The sequence below is a fragment of the Oncorhynchus masou genome, chromosome 13, assembly GCF_036934945.1.
Source record: "Oncorhynchus masou masou isolate Uvic2021 chromosome 13, UVic_Omas_1.1, whole genome shotgun sequence".
Classification (NCBI taxonomy): Eukaryota; Metazoa; Chordata; class Actinopteri; order Salmoniformes; family Salmonidae; genus Oncorhynchus; species Oncorhynchus masou.
This window is the reverse complement of record NC_088224.1, coordinates 29,920,311-29,940,064: the sequence shown is the minus strand read 5'-3', so window position 1 is coordinate 29,940,064 and position 19,754 is coordinate 29,920,311. Positions and strand designations below refer to the sequence as shown.

At 46.6% G+C, this 19,754-nt stretch overlaps 1 protein-coding gene across 2 annotated transcripts in view; it reads left to right on the top strand.

Moving 5' to 3' along the window:
- The first annotated feature begins 1,735 nt into the window (after nucleotides 1-1,735).
- LOC135552065 (AT-rich interactive domain-containing protein 1A-like) overlaps nucleotides 1,736-19,754 on the top strand; it is a 170,988-nt gene continuing 152,969 nt past the window's right edge. For both annotated transcript variants that reach the window (XM_064983443.1, XM_064983442.1), the window contains exon 1: nucleotides 1,736-2,946. In XM_064983443.1, coding sequence (XP_064839515.1) covers nucleotides 2,047-2,946 — 900 coding nt within the window. In that variant the 5' untranslated portion in view covers nucleotides 1,736-2,046. The remainder of the gene's footprint in view (nucleotides 2,947-19,754) is intronic.

Sequence of the window (19,754 nt, the reverse complement as noted above, 5' to 3'; positions counted from 1 at the left end):
ATGAAGACGCTGTATGTATTATGACTACCAACAAACACCTTATAATATATCTGTTTTTATTCTGCTATAGTATATTTAGCTCACAATAAGCCAAACTAAACGTAAATATCCTTCTACCTTATAAATCATTCATAATGCAACAAATGAATATGGCGTTTTGTGGAATCCATGTAAGACAAAGGCACTGGAGCTATATTTTCCTGGACTGTTGTTGACTATACTATCTATTAAGTCTATAAAGAAGTGTGCAGACAAAATATATTTAAACCCATGTGTAACAGACTACAATAGCAGTAAATGGGGGACGATGGAAAACAGGAAAGCGGGGGTAAAAGAATAGACCCCCCCCTTATGATGAACACCAAGTTTATGCTAAAGAGAAAAAGGAGAGAGATCCCAACCCCCTTCTTTCCTCTGTCTGCCTCTCTCTATATTCTAGCAGCACACAGCAACACTCCTCCCTCCCTAGCCAATATAGTCAGGCAGGCTGTTGACCCCCACACCTCCTTCCCTCCCTCCCTCCTTTTACAACCTGTCTGTCCTTCCTCCCTTAATGCACATTTCAGGAAAAAAATAATAAACAACATTTCAACTAAGGGGATCCCTTTCCCATGCTAGTCAGTTGTATAGGCCTGGCTGCTGTAGCTCATCGCCAGAAAGCCCTGCATTGTAGAGGAGAAAAGGGTTGTGCTGAGCTGTGTGCTGTGCCTGCGCTGCCCATCCCCCATGTGCTGATAGCAAAGTTCTGCTGCTTTTGCAAGCAGAGAGAGGCTGCTGCTAGGAGAGAACACGAGGCAGGCAGGCGGAGAGAATGGGGAGAGGGGGTGGAGAGAGAGAAAGAGAGAGAGAGAGAGAGAGAGAGAGAGACAGAGACAGAGACAGAAAGCAGAGTGGTGAAGAAGAGTGTGGCTGTTCTCATTTGATTATTTACATTATGCTTTCTCAAAATCTCCTCTTGATTGATCCATTAGGCTATTCTAACGAAACTAGCCACAGATTTGAATGGTTAATTTTGCTTGAGATATACCATTCTATGTAGGATTTTACAGTGGCCTACAGTTTTTCTCTCTCTCTCACTCTGCATTTCTCTTTTTTTAATCTTCACTTCCTGCTCTGTGACTGGCTCAGTCCATCCCCCATCCTTCTTCCTTTTCTATCCCTCTCTCTCTCTCTCTCTCTCTCTCTCTCTCTCTCTCTCTCTCTCTCAACACACACACTATAATTTCATGCTTTCCTCTCTACAGATCAAGTCCTCTGCTTCTGCTAGTTCTCTCATTCTCTCCTGGCACATGGAAGGAGTCACTCACAAGCTTAATACTCTGTTACTGTATGATAAGACGCTGTTATAAACATATACTTCTACTGTCTTTAGAATTATACAACGGATCCCAGTAATATCTGTATGTGTGTGTCTACTCTGTATAAAGTGAAAAACAAAATGCATTATAACTATGCAGATTTGTAATAAAGTTCTTATTTTCATAATCGCAGAATGAAGATTTGAGGCAAATATATCGCCTCCAATGAAAATAACTAATGATTTAAAGATGCTGTTGAATTATGTTACATTTCCAAGTCACATTATTTATCATGTTCTGCTAGAGTCTCTAGTTCTATAACCCCTCCAAATGAATGTAAACCAAATACATCCTTTATCCATCCCTGCTTGTCTTATCCCAGTCGCATCCCACCAACTGGTGAACTCCGCTCCGTGTTTTGCGTTCGTCTGAACGCTTCAGTAAAATGGCTGTGTCTCTCGGAGCCTCGTGCTGGTTTGGTCGGTATCTTGCTGATACTCTCGTTCTGTAACAGAAAGCCTACCCACATTTTCTGTCGGGTAATTTAATTCCCTGGATTCTTATTTATATACTTCCAGTAACTTTCCGGTCGAATCGGAGACGGGAGTGGATGCCGGATTCGGTCCGGAGGTAGGGGGAATGATCCGGGACACGGGTACATTGTTATAAATAATTGTATTTATGTTCAATGCTATTCAGAGAGCTCGATTGTGAGTGACTCGCTGTGAGAGAGGCACATAGGGATATCATGGCCGCGCAGGTCGCTAGCGTCGCCACTCTCAACACTAGCCCGCCATCCGAACTTAAAAAGCCGGATCGGGACCCACTGGAGGAGTCGGTACCGGGAGAGAAACAACATGAAAATAAGGAACCTGGATCTGACAACGGATCTCCGGGCCAGAAGGATCTGCAGGACGGGGCCGATGCTGGAAATGTAGGGGGAGGAGGGGAGCCTGACATGAAGAACGGGAACTCGTCCCGAGTGAATAATAATAACAACCAGAATGATACGGGGGGACCGGAGGGGAATAACCACCCCGGGATGGGCCACCACCAGGGCTCATTCCCTCCACCTCCTTACGGGTACAACCAGCACTACAGCCGGGGCCCTTTTCATCAACATGGCGGACAACAAAGCCCTGGCATGGCAGCTGCAGCGGGGCCGGCAGTGCAGTCAGGCAACATGATGGACCCATACCCGCCCAACTCACAAGACCACGGCTTCCCCAACCATTTTAACAACTACAGCCCCTTCCCGAACCGGACTTCTTATCAGGGCCAAGGATACGCCATGAATTCCCCGCGTAATAGCCAACCCCCGGCGGCTGGGGGGCAGCAGGGCAAGCAACAGCCAGCAGGCGGAACTACAGCCATGCCTGCCTCGTACAATAATCAGAGGTATAACATGGGAAACGCACAGCCCACGTCTACCCCGACATTAAATCAGCTCCTAACGTCTCCCAGCTCTACGAGGAGCTACCAGAATTACCCACAAGGAGAGTATAGTAACCAGGAAGGGGCTGGCAAGGGAGCAGCAGATATTGCCAGCAGTCAGTATGGTGGGGGTCATCCGGGTTGGCAACAAAGGAGCCACCAGCCGCCTCCTATGAGCCCAGGGAACACGGGACAACCTCTGAACAGAAACCAGGTAAACTTTCCCTCAGTACTGATGCACTTTGAGCAAGTTACACACAGCTCTGTGTTGTGGTGGACCAGCCGTTGCCAATGTAGCGAACCGTATCTAGCTCTCTAAAATGGCTGCCTCCCTGTTTTCTCCCTTCACCACCTCCTATAAGAGCATTTAAACAGAGAAACAAGCCATGTCTGTGCTAAAATATCAAACTCTCCGAGCTAGGAAAGATTTAGCCAGGTTCGGGGACACGAGTTTTCTTTCTTTGCTTACTAGAACTTGTACTTCCTCAGCTTGGCAGTTATTTCCCCAGCTAGCTATGTCGCTAAAGAATCCCTGCTAAAAATGTATTTATACACGTTATATTTTGCCCCTGTATCCCCGAGTTGTACCGCCAGTAGACACAGCCGTGATTTGAGTGAAATCCGTTTTGTTTGAGATTTGAATTATGGAGGTAAAATCCTGCTGTCAAAGCTAGGAGACAGTTGGTCTTAGGTCGACATGCTGGCTGACATCTGATTGGCTCCCCATTCCCTGCTCCTGGTCATTTATAATTGCATTATAACGCTGCAGAAATCAGCCACATCAGCTCTGGGAATGTCAACATGACATTACTAATGTTACTCACCTGCTTTAGCCTGTTTTAACGGAGTATGTTGCATGACATTTAGCCTGAATGAAATGCAAACAAAATATTGATTTGTATTGTGGTCAGCATGCAGCAGCCTACATTTTATTTTTGTGTCCATGCATGCGAAATAAAACAACACTGCAAAATATACTTTCTGGATGGTTTCATTGAACACATGATGTTGTGTAAGTCCCTCTAGTAATTTGCATGATAACTGTATTGCCTGGCACTGAAATAATACATTAGTTGTATTTGTTTAGTGTAAATCTAGGTAAAATCTCAGCCGTAGACTACATGCAAAAATACTGTGTTTATACTTCGACATGCATGTACAGCTCCACAGACAGATTGGAGATGTGGCAGAGCTCTAGTGCTGACTCTGGAACAGCAGAGGGAGTAGGTGTGACTGTTTCCCCAATGCTAGAATAGTGTTCATAGCTGATCTAGGATCAGCACTAAGAGGAGAGACTGGAGTTCTGTTGGAGAATCTGACTGGTGTTGTGTGAGGATCTGAGTGGCTGGAGAAGTTGTAGTGTTTACACGCAGCCAAGGTGTTAGCCAAGTTACTATGATTACTTTCACGTGATGCTACACTGTGTAACCATGTCAACAGACTTCCTGTTTTAGAATGTTATCAACCACATGTAGGCTAGGTGAGAGTTAACCTGAACATTGAATAGCCAGGCCTATTTGACATTTCTAACTTCTTTTTGAAGTTTAGATGGAATTTGTTGATTTCCGTTTCTTGGCAATTATGTCATTTGCACGTGTTGTTCACATGATATTCAAGGTTAGGGTTTAATGGGTTTAAAAAAATAAGCATTTTAAACAAGTTATTGGTTAGCTCAGTGGTTTCCAACCGTGTTCGGTTACTGTATCACCAATTTAATTTTGCTCTGCCCGCTGTACCCCAGAAGTACCCCCTCGTGCATTTTAGCAGTAGGCCCATGGTCTCGTGAACCTTCTCGAGTACCCTCTGTGGATAGGCTAAGTACCCCCAGGGGTCCAGGTACCACTGGTTGGGAACCACTGAATTCGTTGACGATAGCTGCTACATTTTTCAGCAGTCTGTGTGGACTGTTCTTTCCTCGGTTTTATTCCTCTCCCGAAGAGACACTGGGAACACCTGTCTCAAAGACACTTTCATTCCTTCTCCCAGGTGTTTGTGGACTCCTGTTCATTCTCCTGTAGGCCAAGCTGTGTAGTGGACAATTTAAAAACCCGGGACTGCAATTTGTGATGCATTCAGTCACCGCTCTGCATGTGGAGCTGCTGGAGAGTTGAAGAAACAGAGTATTACACTGTTTCCAGTGCCATTCTTCTCTGAGAGCCTTGTGTTAAATCCTGTTATGTTGTTAAAATCCATTGTGTGATCGACGTGTGTTATTCTTGAATTGTGCTGTTCACATACTCGTGCTCGCACAGTTGCTACATCGGAATATAAATGCCATTGCCTCTCCTCAGCCTTCTCATTCGTAAGCTGTGCCTGCCTAGGCTACAATATCAATGTTACTGACAATGTGTTTCAGTTTCTGTATTTGGAGTTGATGTATCTGTACAGATCTATGGACAGAGGTCATCGCTGTCTATTTCCCTAAACGATGCCCAGGTTGTTAGGGGTCTGGTGCTGAGACTCTGGGGCTTAGAGTGAATGGAAAAGAGTTTTGCTTGCTCTTTTGGGGTCTTGTCCCGATTTACGGCAGGGCACTTTGTGACAAATGTTGCTTTTAAAAGGGCAAATTGATTGCTGAAGAAACCCATTTGCTTGATGAAGGTCGGTTGGAGGGGCTCATTTTCCTTGAGGCAAATATGAAGGTGAGAGCTGTCTGGCCTAATGCCTGTCTAATTGACCACAGACAGACAGACCTAGGCCTTTTCTGTGAGAGAACAACACACACCAGGCTAAAATCACATCTGGTTGGTGTCCAATACAGTTTGTGGCCATTTTATTTTTGTGACAACACAAACCCTGGATAATTTGAAGCTACCAACATGGACATATGGTAGTTGGCCACACATTCAGCTCGACCAAGGTTGCGTTCGTGTGTCTGTCTGTGGTACTGGAGTTTGACCGAGGGGACCTTGATGTGCTGGACCAAAGTCTAGGTGACGTCTCCAGTTTGACCGGACTAAAACTAGTCTGCCCATACTGACAGGTGATGGCTTTACCAGTTTCTGGAATCTTCTAGGTAAATATTGATAGGAACATGATTACTGATTTTTAAGGTGAAATGTTGTCAGTCTCTCAGCAACCAAGATGTACTGTTTGGAGGTACTTGACCAGGGTTGAGAAACACTTCTATAGCCAGTGGTGGTGGTGGTGGGGACTGTGAGGTGTGCTCTACTATATCGTGGCTGTGCACTCAAGGATTATATCCTGTCTGTCTGCAGTGCTGAGTAATGATTATCCACACGCCAAACGGCCAGGACCGAGTGCTGCCTCGTTTGTGTGTGTGCCCTGTGTGACGGGCTAATCCTGTGTGTGAGAGGGGGAGAAAGAGTGTGGGTGATCCCCAGGGGAGGGGCAATGTTTTTGTGAATGATCTTTGGCTGCCTGTGACAGCTGTGTGTGTGTGTGTGTGTTCCCGCGTGGCGGATGCCCCGGGAGGATCTTCTCTCTGTGACCGGCTCAGTGCTCCACGTGCCACCAGTCATCCGTCTCTCCTCGTCAGTCAGACAGACCAGACAAGTGGTTTCCCGCCCTGAGAGAACAGTCTTGGAGGTGGTGCATACGGACTACAATTCCTCTCGCTCATCTTTTGTCCCCCTCTTACCCTACAGTATTCTCTCATTCCACACGTGGTCCACCACTTTTTCCTGCCCTAATCAGGCCACTCTTACCCCCCCACCCCACCCTCAAATCATTCTCTCCTTCTTGTACTTGAACCAGCCACTGCCCTGAGAGCAGTGTTATGGGATTGGGGCCATGCTAGTGGTCTACCACTAAGTGAAGCCTACAAGATGGACTGGAGGTCCATGTGCAGCTTAAAAACAAAGGCTAGCATTTATTTAGGACTACACACATTTACAAAATAAAATTAAAAAATAAGTGCAAACCCATTCAAATCTGTCATTCTTCTCGTCTCTCCATGTTTGGGCAAAATGTCAAACTTGGGCTGTTGCTTGACTCCAAGCTTGGAGTGTAAGGGTAATTCATTTATTTTGACATTTAGGTGGTTTATCTTTAAAAAGCACTAGATTAGCACAGTTATATGCTAGCGTGGCTGCAGACTTCATTTACGTGACGTATGATGTGTGTTTTATCGAGACGCAGGTTAACCTTTAAATGTGTGACTGCAGAGTGGAGAATGGCGGTTCAGCTGTTGATTCTGTGGGGTAGGTACATTTTGTTACTGTACCTCACAGCTTTTCATACACAGCTCTGCTCAGGCTAGCTCTCTGTGCTAAAATGCCATTGGCTTCATGAGGGATGGGAAAGCGGACGTTGCAGAGTCTCCTTGCAATGCATTTTGGGGAATAACATCATTGATGAGGTTTGAGCAAACCCAAATTTATATTTCACAAGTTAAAGTGAAATGGCACAGTTACTGACTCTCATTTGTTTCTACTGCTCTGAAACCTGTTTAGTATTGTTTCTCCTTGGGCGTCCGGCTCCACCGCCATGTAGACCAGGTGTAAGGGTGGCAAACTGCAGCGTTGATATCTCCCGCCATGCATCAACCTCTCCACGACCCCACAATTTGCATGTCTCAGGCCTAACCGTTGCTTAGCAAAATGTGTGTGTGTGGCTGTTGTTGCTTCGTTCCATTGCAGTGCTGGATGTGCAAATTCACCAGTCCAACGGTTCTACACCCCCTCTGAGGCGTGCTTACCTATAACGGCGACCAACTACCGCTACTTGAGTCAGTTGACTAGGGGGAATGGCGTCAGTCAGATGTTGTCTGACTGTGTGGGTTAGGTGTGTGACCCAGACATACAGTGGGGCAAAAAAGTATTTAGTCAGCCACGAATTGTGCAAGTTCTCCCACTTAAAAAGATGAGGCCTGTAATTTTCATCATAGGTACACTTCAACTATGACAGAACAAAATGAGAAGAAAAATCCAGAAAATCTCATTGTAGGATTTTTAATGAATTTATTTGCAAATGATGGTGGAAAATAAGTATTTGGTCACCGACAAACAAGCAAGATTTCTGGCTCTCACAGACCTGTCACTTCTTCTTTAAGAGGCTCCCCTGTCCTCCACTCGTTACCTGTATCAATTGCACCTGTTTGAACTTGTTATCAGTATAAAAGACACCTGTCCACAACCTCAAACAGTCACACTCCAAACTCCACTATGGCCAAGACCAAAGAGCTGTCAAAGGACACCACAAACAAAATTGTTGACCTGCACCAGGCTGGGAAGACTGAATATGCAATAGGTAAGCAGCTTGGTTTGAAGAAATCAACTGTGGGAGCAATTATTAGGAAATGGAAGACATACAAGACCACTGATAATCTCCCTCGATCTGGGGCTCCACGCAATGATCTCACCCCGTGGGGTCAAAATAATTACAAGAACGGTGAGCAAAAATCCCAGAACCACACAGGGGGACCTAGTGAATGACCTGCAGAGTGCTGGGACCAAAGTAACAAAGCCTACCATCAGTAACACACTACGCCGCCAGGGACTCAAATCCTGCAGTGCCAGACGTGTCCCCCTGCTTAAGGCAGTACATGTCCAGGCCCGTCTGAAGTTTGCTAGAGAGCATTTGGATGATCCAGAAAAAGATTGGTAGAATGTCATATGGTCAGATGAAACCAAAATATACATTTTTGGTAAAAACTCAACTTGTCGTGTTTGGAGGACAAAGAATACTGAGTTGCATCCAAAGAACACCATACCTACTGTATAGCATATGGGTGGAAACATCATGCTTTGGGGCTGTTTTTCTGCAAAGGGACCAGGACGACTCATCCGTGTAAAGGAAAGAATGAATGGGGCCATGCATCGTGAGATTATGAGTGAAAACCTCCTTCCATCAGCAAGGGCATTGAAGATGAAACATTACATTACATTACATTTAAGTCATTTAGCAGACGCTCTTATCCAGAGCGACTTACAAATTGGTGAATTCACCTTATGACATCCAGTGGAACAGCCACTTTACAATAGTGCATCTAAATCATTTAAGGGGGGGTGAGAAGGATTACTTTATCCTATCCTAGGTATTCCTTGAAGAGGTGGGGTTTCAGGTGTCTCCGGAAGGTGGTGATTGACTCCGCTGTCCTGGCGTCGTGAGGGAGTTTGTTCCACCATTGGGGGGCCAGAGCAGCGAACAGTTTTGACTGGGCTGAGCGGGAACTGTACTTCCTCAGTGGTAGGGAGGCGAGCAGGCCAGAGGTGGATGAACGCAGTGCCCTTGTTTGGGTGTAGGGCCTGATCAGAGCCTGGAGGTACTGCGGTGCCGTTCCCCTCACAGCTCCGTAGGCGAGCACCATGGTCTTGTAGCGGATGCGAGCTTCAACTGGAAGCCAGTGGAGAGAGCGGAGGAGCGGGGTGACGTGAGAGAACTTGGGAAGGTTGAACACCAGACGGGCTGCGGCGTTCTGGATGAGTTGTAGGGGTTTAATGGCACAGGCAGGGAGCCCAGCCAACAGCGAGTTGCAGTAATCCCGACGGGAGATGACAAGTGCCTGGATAAGGACCTGCGCCGCTTCCTGTGTGAGGCAGGGTCGTACTCTGCGGATGTTGTAGAGCATGAACCTACAGGAACGGGCCACCGCCTTGATGTTAGTTGAGAACGACAGGGTGTTGTCCAGGATCACGCCAAGGTTCTTAGCGCTCTGGGAGGAGGACACAATGGAGTTGTCAACCGTGATGGCGAGATCATGGAACGGGCAGTCCTTCCCCGGGAGGAAGAGCAGCTCCGTCTTGCCGAGGTTCAGCTTGAGGTGGTGATCCGTCATCCATACTGATATGTCTGCCAGACATGCAGAGATGCGATTCGCCACCTGGTCATCAGAAGGGGGAAAGGAGAAGATTAATTGTGTGTCGTCTGCATAGCAATGATAGGAGAGACCATGTGAGGTTATGACAGAGCCAAGTGACTTGGTGTATAGCGAGAATAGGAGAGGGCCTAGAACAGAGCCCTGGGGGACACCAGTGGTGAGAGCGCGTGGCGCCGAGACAGATTCTCGCCACGCCACCTGGTAGGAGCGACCTGTCAGGTAGGACGCAATCCAAGCGTGGGCCGCGCCGGAGATGCCCAACTCGGAGAGGGTGGAGAGGAGGATCTGATGGTTCACAGTATCGAAGGCAGCCGATAGGTCTAGAAGGATGAGAGCAGAGGAGAGAGAGTTAGCTTTAGCAGTGCGGAGCGCCTCCGTGATACAGAGAAGAGCAGTCTCAGTTGAATGACTAGTCTTGAAACCTGACTGATTTGGATCAAGAAGGTCATTCTGAGAGAGATAGCGGGAGAGCTGGCCATGGACGGCACGTTCAAGAGTTTTGGAGAGAAAAGAAAGAAGGGATACTGGTCTGTAGTTGTTGACATCGGAGGGATCGAGTGTAGGTTTTTTCAGAAGGGGTGCAACTCTCGCTCTCTTGAAGACGGAAGGGACGTAGCCAGCGGTCAGGGATGAGTTGATGAGCGAGGTGAGGTAAGGGAGAAGGTCTCCGGAAATGGTCTGGAGAAGAGAGGAGGGGATAGGGTCAAGCGGGCAGGTTGTTGGGCGGCCGGCCGTCACAAGAAGCGAGATTTCATCTGGAGAGATAGGGGAGAAAGAGGTCAGAGCACAGGGTAGGGCAGTGTGAGCAGAACCAGCGGTGTCGTTTGACTTAGCAAACGATGATCGGATGTCGTCGACCTTCTTTTCAAAATGGTTGACGAAGTCATCTGCAGAGAGGGAGGAGGGGGGGGGGGAGGAGGATTCAGGAGGGAGGAGAAGGTGGCAAAGAGCTTCCTAGGGTTAGAGGCAGATGCTTGGAATTTAGAGTGGTAGAAAGTGGCTTTAGCAGCAGAGACAGAGGAGGAAAATGTAGAGAGGAGGGAGTGAAAGGATGCCAGGTCCGCAGGGAGGCGAGTTTTCCTCCATTTCCGCTCGGCTGCCCGGAGCCCTCTTCTGTGAGCTCGCAATGAGTCGTCGAGCCACGGAGCGGGAGGGGAGGACCGAGCCGGCCTGGAGGATAGGGGACATAGAGAGTCAAAGGATGCAGAAAGGGAAGAGAGGAGGGTTGAGGAGGCAGAATCAGGAGATAGGTTGGAGAAGGTATGAGCAGAGGGAAGAGATGATAGGATGGAAGAGGAGAGAGTAGCGGGGGAGAGAGAGCGAAGGTTTGGACGGCGCGATACCATCCGAGTAGGGGCAGTGTGGGAAGTGTTGGATGAGAGCGAGAGGGAAAAGGATACAAGGTAGTGGTCGGAGACTTGGAGGGGAGTTGCAATGAGATTAGTGGAAGAACAGCATCTAGTAAAGATGAGGTCGAGCGTATTGCCTGCCTTGTGAGTAGGGGGGGAAGGTGAGAGGGTGAAGTCAAAAGAGGAGAGGAGTGGAAAGGAGGAGGCAGAGAGGAATGAGTCAAAGGTAGACGTGGGGAGGTTAAAGTCGCCCAGGACTGTGAGAGGTGAGCCGTCCTCAGGAAAGGAGCTTATCAAGGCATCAAGCTCATTGATGAACTCTCCGAGGGAACCTGGAGGGCGATAAATGATAAGGATGTTAAGCTTGAAAGGGCTGGTAACTGTGACAGCATGGAATTCAAAGGAGGCGATAGACAGATGGGTAAGGGGAGAAAGAGAGAATGACCACTTGGGAGAGATGAGGATCCCGGTGCCACCACCCCGCTGACCAGAAGCTCTCGGGGTGTGCGAGAACACGTGGGCGGACGAAGAGAGAGCAGTAGGAGTAGCAGTGTTATCTGTGGTGATCCATGTTTCCGTCAGTGCCAAGAAGTCGAGGGACTGGAGGGAGGCATAGGCTGAGATGAACTCTGCCTTGTTGGCCGCAGATCGGCAGTTCCAGAGGCTACCGGAGACCTGGAACTCCACGTGGGTCGTGCGCGCTGGGACCACCAGATTAGGGTGGCCGCGGCCACGCGGTGTGGAGCGTTTGTATGGTCTGTGCAGAGAGGAGAGAACAGGGATAGATAGACACATAGTTGACCGGCTACAGAAGAGGCTACGCTAATGCAAAGGAGATTGGAATGACAAGTGGACTACACGTCTCGAATGTTCAGAAAGTTAAGCTTACGTAGCAAGAATCTTATTGACTAAAATGATTGAAATGATACAGTACTGCTGGAGTAGGCTGGCTGGCAGTGGCTGCGTTGTTGACTTTGTAGGCTAGCTGGCAGTGGCTGCGTTGTTGACACTACACTAATCAAGTCGTTCCGTCGAGTGTAATAGTTTCTACAGTGCTGCTATTCGGGGGCTAGCTGGCTAGCTAGCAGTGTTGATTACGTTACGTTAAAAGAACGACAATAGCTGGCTAGCTAACCTAGAAAATCGCTCTAGACTACACAATTGTCTTAGATACAAAGACGGCTATGTAGCTAGCTAGCTACGATCAAACAAATCAAACCGTTGTACTGTAATGAAGTGAAATGAAAATGTGATACTACCTGTGGAGCGAAGCGGAATGTTGACCGGGTTGTTGAAGTTCTATTCGGTAGACGTTGGCTAGCTGTTGGCTAGCTAGCTAGCAGTATCTCCTACGTTAAGGACGACAAATAGCTGGCTAGCTAACCTCGGTAAATTAAGATAATCACTCTAAGTCTACACACTCTAAACTACACAATTATCTTGGATACGAAGACAGCAAAGACAACTATGTAGCTAGCTAACACTACACTAATCGAGTCGTTCAGCTGGGTTTTTCAGCATGACAATGATCCCAAACACACTGCCCGGGCAACGAAGGAGTGGCTTCGTAAGAAGCATTTCAAGGTCCTGGAGTGGCCTAGCCAGTCTCCAGATCTCAACCCCATAGAAAATCTTTGGAGGGAGTTGAAAGTCTGTGTTGCCCAGCAACAGCCCCAAAACATCACTGCTCTAGAGGAGATCTGCATGGAGGAATGGGCCAAAATACCAGCAACAGTGTGTGAAAACCTTGTGAAGACTTACAGAAAATATTTGACCTCTGTCATTGCCAACAAAGGGTATATAACAAAGTATTGAGAAAAACTTTTGTTATTGACCAAATACTTATTTTCCACCATAATTTGCAAATAAATTAAATAAAATCCTACAATGTGATTTTCTGGATTTTTTTTCCTTCTCATTTTGTCTGTCATAGTTGAAGTGTACCTATGATGAAAATTACAGGCCTCTCATCTTTTTAAGTGGGAGAACTTGCACAATTGGTGGCTGACTAAATACTTTTTTGCCCCACTGTATCCTTAAGCACCCTCTGTTCCTGCCTGCCTGGCTTGGCCCCACTGGCTTGGTTCAGCTGGGTATTTCTGGCATGTAAATGGTAGCGAAGTGACTGAGTGACAAATCTATTATCGTGAACGGGACATCAAGGCCACTGAGGACATCACGTGACCTGTTGCTGTGGCGTCATGGGATTGTCTTATCTGTTTGGCTGATGCATAAAACAGACCCACTCTAATGGCTAAAATAGAAGCTAGCCTCATGGGCCACAAAGCCTATTTATCCATGACGGTACCTTTTTAAAACCAGAATAATTCTGCTGCAAATGTCTTACGTTCTGGGTTGGTGAAAACAACGTGGCTAATGAAATTTGAGCAAGGAAGGATATTGATGGTTGGCCAATCAAAGATCTGGAGTTATTGTAGGGTTGTACCCCATGGAGTCCAACCACCAGCAGCCCGGGCCTCTCTTCAGGATATGAGGGACCTGGCTAGAAGATGGGTATGGTGTGAGGGTGACCGATCAGTCTCCTGTCTCTGACCTGATATTATACTGCCTATAGAACAATACGAAGCCAGAAAAAAAGAATAATAGTAGAGAGAATTATTTATTTCAGCTTTTATTTCTTTCATTACATTCCCAGTGGGCCAGAAGTTTACATACTCACTTAGTATTTGGTAGCATTGCCTTTAAATTGTTTAACTTGGGTCAAACGTTTCATGTAGCCTTCCACAAGCTTCCCACAATAAGTTGGGTGAATGTTGTCCCATTCCTCCTGACAGAGCTGGTGTAACTGAGTCAGGTTTGCAGCTTGACCCCAAGTATGCTTGGGGTCATTGTCCATTTGGAAGACCCATTTGCGACCAAGCTTTGACTTCCTGACTGATGTCTTGAGATGTTGCTTCAATATATCCACATCATTTTCCTCCTCATGATGCCATTTATTTTGTGAAGTGCACCAGTCCCTCCTGCAGCAAAGCACCCCCCAACATCATCCTGCCACCACTGTGCTTCATGGTTGGGATGGTGTTCTTCAGCTTGCAAGCCTCCCCCTTTTCCTCCAAACATAACAATGGTCATCATGGCCAAACAGTTCTATTTTTGTTTCATCAGACCAGAGGACATCTCTCCAAAAAGTACGACCTTTGTTCCCATGTGCAGTTGCAAACCGTAGTCTGTCTTTTTTTAATGGCGGTTTTGGAGCAGTGGCTTCTTCCTTGCTGCGCGACCTTTCAGGTTATGTCGATACAGGACTTGTTTTTCTGTGGATATAGATACTTTTGTACCGGTTTCCTCCAGCATCTTCACAAGGTCCTTTGCTGTTGTTCTGAGATTGATTTGCACTTTTCGCACCAAAGTACGTTCATCTCTAGGAGGCAGAACGCGTCACCTTCCTGAGCGGTATGATGGCTGCGTGGTCCCATGGTGTTTATACTTGCGTACTATTGTTTGTACAGATGAACATAGTACCTTCAAGCGTTTGGAAATTGCTCCCAAGGATGAACCAGACATGTGGAGGTCTACAATTTCTTTTGAGGTCTTTCTTGGCTGATTTCTTTTGATTTTCCCATGATGACAAGTAAAGAGGCACTGAGTGCTAAGGTAGGCCTTGAAATCCATCCACAGGTACACCTCAAATGATGTCAATTATCCTGTCAGAAGCTTCTAAAGCCATGACATCATTTTGTGGAATTTTCCAAGCTGTTTACAGGCACAGTAAACTTGGTGTATGTAAACTTCTGACCCACTGGACTTGTGATACAGTGAATTATAAGTGAAATAATCTGTCTGTAAACAATCGTTGGAGAAATGACTTGTCATGCACTAAGTGGATGTCCTAACCGACTTGCCACAACTATAGTTTGTTAACAAGCAATTTGTGGAGTGGTTGTAAAGTGAGTTTTAATAACTCCAACCTAAGTGTATGTGAACTTCCCACTTCAACTGTACATTTGTTTTGTTTACATCAGCTCTTTAACAGGTATGGATGGTTGCAAACCCGCTCTGACAGGTGACTATTTGGCCCACCAGATGTAATATTTATGTTAAAAACCAACGGGTCATTGACCGTTAATAGACATTTTTGTTTTAGCTGTTGTGTTAGTTTTTTTTAACAGTTTCACCAGCTTTAGCTATGTGCCTGTGATCGTCAGGAGAACAGGGAGGAAGATTGACGTACTGGTATAGAAAGTGTTATGGATGTTCTTTAGCTATGGGCCTGTGATCGTCAGGGGAACAAGGAGGAAGACTGACGTACTGGTATAGAAAGTGTTATGGATGTTCTTTAGCTATGGGCCTGTGATCGTCAGGGGAACAGGGAGGAAGACTGACGTACTGGTATAGAAAGTGTTATGGATGTTCTTTAGCTATGGGCCTGTGATCGTCAGGGGAACAGGGAGGAAGACTGACGTACTGGTATAGAAAGTGTTATGGATGTTCTTTAGCTATGGGCCTGTGATCGTCAGGGGAACAGTGAGGAAGACTGACGTACTGGTGTAGAACTTGTTGTTATGGGTGTTCTTTAGCTATGGGCCTGTGATCGTCAGGGGAACAGGGAGGAAGACCGACGTACTGGTATAGAAAGTGTTGTTATGGGTGTTCTTTAGCTATGGGCCTGTGATTGTCAGGGGAACAGGGAGGAAGACCGACGTACTGGTATAGAAAGTGTTATGGATGTTCTTTAGCTATGGGCCTGTGATCGTCAGGGGAACAGGGAGGAAGATTGACGTACTGGTATAGAAAGTGTTGTTATGGGTGTTCTTTAGCTATGGGCCTGTGATCGTCAGGGGAACAGGGAGGAAGACCGACGTACTGGTATAGAAAGTGTTATGGATGTTCTTTAGCTATGGGCCTGTGATCGTCAGGAGAACAGGGAGGAAGATTGACGTACTGGTATAGAAAGTGTTGTTATGGGTGTTCTTTAGCTATGGGCCTGTGATCGTCAGGGGAACAGGGAGGAAGATTGACGTACTGGTATAGAAAGTGTTGTTATGGATGTTCTTTAGCTATGGGCCTGTGATCGTCAGGGGAACAGGGAGGAAGATTGACGTACTGGTATAGAAAGTGTTGTTATGGATGTTCTTTAGCTATGGGCCTGTGATCGTCAGGGGAACAGGGAGGAAGACTGACGTACTGGTATTGAAAGTGTTGTTATGGATGTTCTTTAGCTATGGGCCTGTGATCGTCAGGGGAACAGGGAGGAAGACTGACGTACTGGTATTGAAAGTGTTATGGATGTTCTTTAGCTATGGGCCTGTGATCGTCAGGAGAACAGGGAGGAAGATTGACGTACTGGTATAGAAAGTGTTGTTATGTATGTTCTTTAGCTATGGGCCTGTGATCGTCAGGGGAACAGGGAGGAAGACTGACGTACTGGTATAGAAAGTGTTGTTATGGGTGTTCTTGCTCCTCTTCGTACATCCTGGTCAGAAAGCAGTTGTCCTGTTTCCTGAGCATGTGGGAACACTCACTGGATTAGGCCTGTTCAGAATGTCACACGTTGTTTCTTAGAGTTGGTTTGAAGTAGCAGTACTAAATGGCTTAACATCCATGTTTGACGTACGCAAAACCGACCCGCATGTCATAGGGCCTAAGTGACAGTGACAGCCCATTTTAATGGAGGCCCTGAGTGCTCGAGCCCCAATTTGCATGTGTGGAGGGCTTTACAACAGAACAATAGTCTTTGTAGGTTCTAGGCCATGTGGCTGATTAAATTAGCAGGACTTGTTTATTGTCTTCCCCCAGCCCATCTGTTCGAGTCCACCGTGACACACAGACACTGGGCGAGAAAGGGCGCACCAGTATCATCAGTCCCTTCCACCGCCCTCCCAGGCCCAACTGGCCCTCCCAGGCCCAACTGGCCCTCCCCTGGCCCTCCCAGGCCCAACTGGCCCTCCCCTGGCCCTCCCAGGCCCAACTGGCCCTCCCCTGGCCCTCCCAGGCCCAACTGGCCTTCCCAGGCCCAACTGGCCCTCCCCTGGCCTTCCCAGGCCCAACTGGCCCTCTCCCCTGGCCCTCCCAGGCCCAACTGCTTAACCTTCTCTGCCAGGAGTGTTCTTGCTTTCCTCTATGCAGATTAGCCATGTGCTAATTTCATTTATTTATTTATTTGGGGGAAAGAGGGGAAAAAAAGGGCAGAGGGAGGGAGGAGTTTCCTCCAATGATTGATTAGATGAGTGGACAGAAAGAGGGAGAACAGTGTGTGGTAGAGAGAGACAGAGGGAGGGTGTCTGGCTTCGTATCTTGTGGTTGGCACATAAACTTTTGTGTTCAGCTGCTATCTTTTTACTGTCATGCTCACCAGTCAGCTTAGAACTGAACTCAATGTCGGCTACAATGGGGAAAAGTCATGCTTCTGCAAACTCATGTGGAATACACTATATTCCTTTTTTGGGGAATGTAAGCAGATAATGGGAATGGTAGGTTTATTTACAATCTTGTAAGATTCATCATGAAGAAAAACAGAAATGTTGAGGTGTTGAAATACCGACCTTGGTGTGTTTGGTGTAGGGCTGACCTCATTTAGTCAACTGGTCGATTGTTTGGTCGATAGGCTGTTGGTCGACTGAGATTTCTTTAGTTGAGCAGTAGCAAAACAATCATTTATCCTTTGTGTGCAAGAGAGCTGTCTGATTTGCGCAACAGCTCTGGTGGACACTCCTGCAGTCAGCTTGCCAATTGCGTGCTCCCTCAAAATTTGAGACATCTGTGGCATTGTGTTGTGTGACAAAACGGCACATTTTAGAGTGGCCTTTTATTGTCCCCAGCACAAAGTGCACCTGTGTAATGATCATGCTGTTTGATCAGCTTCTTGATATGCCACACCTCTCAGGTGGATGGATTATCTTGGCAAAGGAGTAACAGTAACATGGATGTAAACACATTTGTGCAAAAAAAGTCTTGTTTCTAGCCATTTTGAGCCTGTAATCGAACCCACAAATGCTGATGCTCCAGATACTCAACGAGTCTAAAGAAGGCCATTTTTATTGCTTCTTTAATCAGAACAACAGTTTTATTATCATTTATTTAGTCTTGCTTACAATATCCAGACTGTAAAAAACAAGACATTGTAATCTAACAGCACCTGTTAGTCACACATAATATGCTGCAGCATTTGCTCCTGACCTTCCTGTTCTTCATCTCTAGTATTTTCCACAACTTGTCCCCCGTTTCAGGTTTGTCACATGACAGCATAATGGATGCAGATGACGCGTTAGGGGTGTTTTGAGTTTATTGATGTGATTATGATATGCTACAGGTCAGGACATATTGGTCACGTGCCTGTGATGTTAACGTATCACATAAGGAGATCAAGGGTTGAGGGAATAGGGTCAGCATACCAATTGCTTGCTCCCTCAACTTGAGACTGGCATTGTGTTGTGTGGCAAAACTGCACATTTTAGAGTGGCCTTTTATTGTCCCCGTGTAACAATCATGCTGTTTAATCAGTTTCTTGATAATCCACCTGACAGGTGTGGCATATCTGGACAAAGAATAAAATGCTCACGAACAGGGATGTAAATAAATTTGTTGCCAACATTTGAAAGAGTTAATATGTTTGTGCATTTGGAACATTTCTGGGATCTTTTTATTTCAGCTCATGAAACATGGGACCAACACTTTACATGTTGTGTTTATATTATTGATCAGTGCAGTTTATTTCATTAAAGGACGTTAAAGTTGTCCCCTACAAAAAAATTCACCTGATTGTCTGTTCTTTCAACCAATCGATTGGCAGACATTTTAAGTGTATTTTTCCATATATAGACATCCTCTGTGTGTTTCAATAAAATAAACGATATGCATTGAGCTTGTCTGATGCTTAAAGCTTACGGTTTGATGAAATAAGACAAATGCCTCGAGGGCGCCAGAGATCTAGAATATTTTTTAATGGTGATGTGACCTCAGCAGAAGTCAGGGCATTATTCTTGGGATTCGCAGAGTTGTTGTCAAGGAAGTGAGTTTGTGTTTTACCGTCAACCAATCATGTCAATGCGGACTTATACAGAGCCCTCTGCGTTTTTACAACATTTGGGCGGCGCATGGTGAGTTGGCCTCTGGAGCCTCTGTCACACCATCCATGTGGACAATCCGACCACATCTTTCAGATCAAAAGACTGGACTACCAACGTTATCTGCCCGAGGGAGTTATCCAACTGGCCCCTCCGTCGCGACGTTACCTGAATGCCCATCTGGGGCCCGCTAATCGTTAGCTGTCTTATCGGCTGCTATCTGAATAGGTCTATCGGCCAATTTTTTTGGGTCACTATAACTATATTTATTTTGCCGATTGGATTGATCCCCTCTACCACACGGTACCCCACTAATCTACCAGCGGAAACGCACGATGTGGCTAAAAACAGACCTACATCCTCTGCCAGCTTGCTACCCATGGCTCGGCTAGCTGTCTGAATCGCCGTTACATTTTTACATTACATTTAAGTCATTTAGCAGACGCTCTTATCCAGAGCGACTTACAAATTGGTGAATTCACCTTCTGACATCCAGTGGAACAGCCACTTTACAATAGTGCATCTAAATCATTAAGGGGGGTGGTGAGAAGGATTACTTATCTTATCCTAGGTATTCCTTGAAGAGGTGGGGTTTCAGGTGTCTCCGGAAGGTGGTGATTGACTCCGCTGTCCTGGCGTCGTGAGGGAGTTTGTTCCACCATTGGGGGGCCAGAGCAGCGAACAGTTTTGACTGGGCTGAGCGGGAACTGTACTTCCTCAATGGTAGGGAGGCGAGCAGGCCAGAGGTGGATGAACGCAGTGCCCTTGCTTGGGTGTAGGGCCTGATCAGAGCCTGGAGGTACTGCGGTGCCGTTCCCCTCACAGCTCCGTAGGCAAGCACCATGGTCTTGTAGCGGATGCGAGCTTC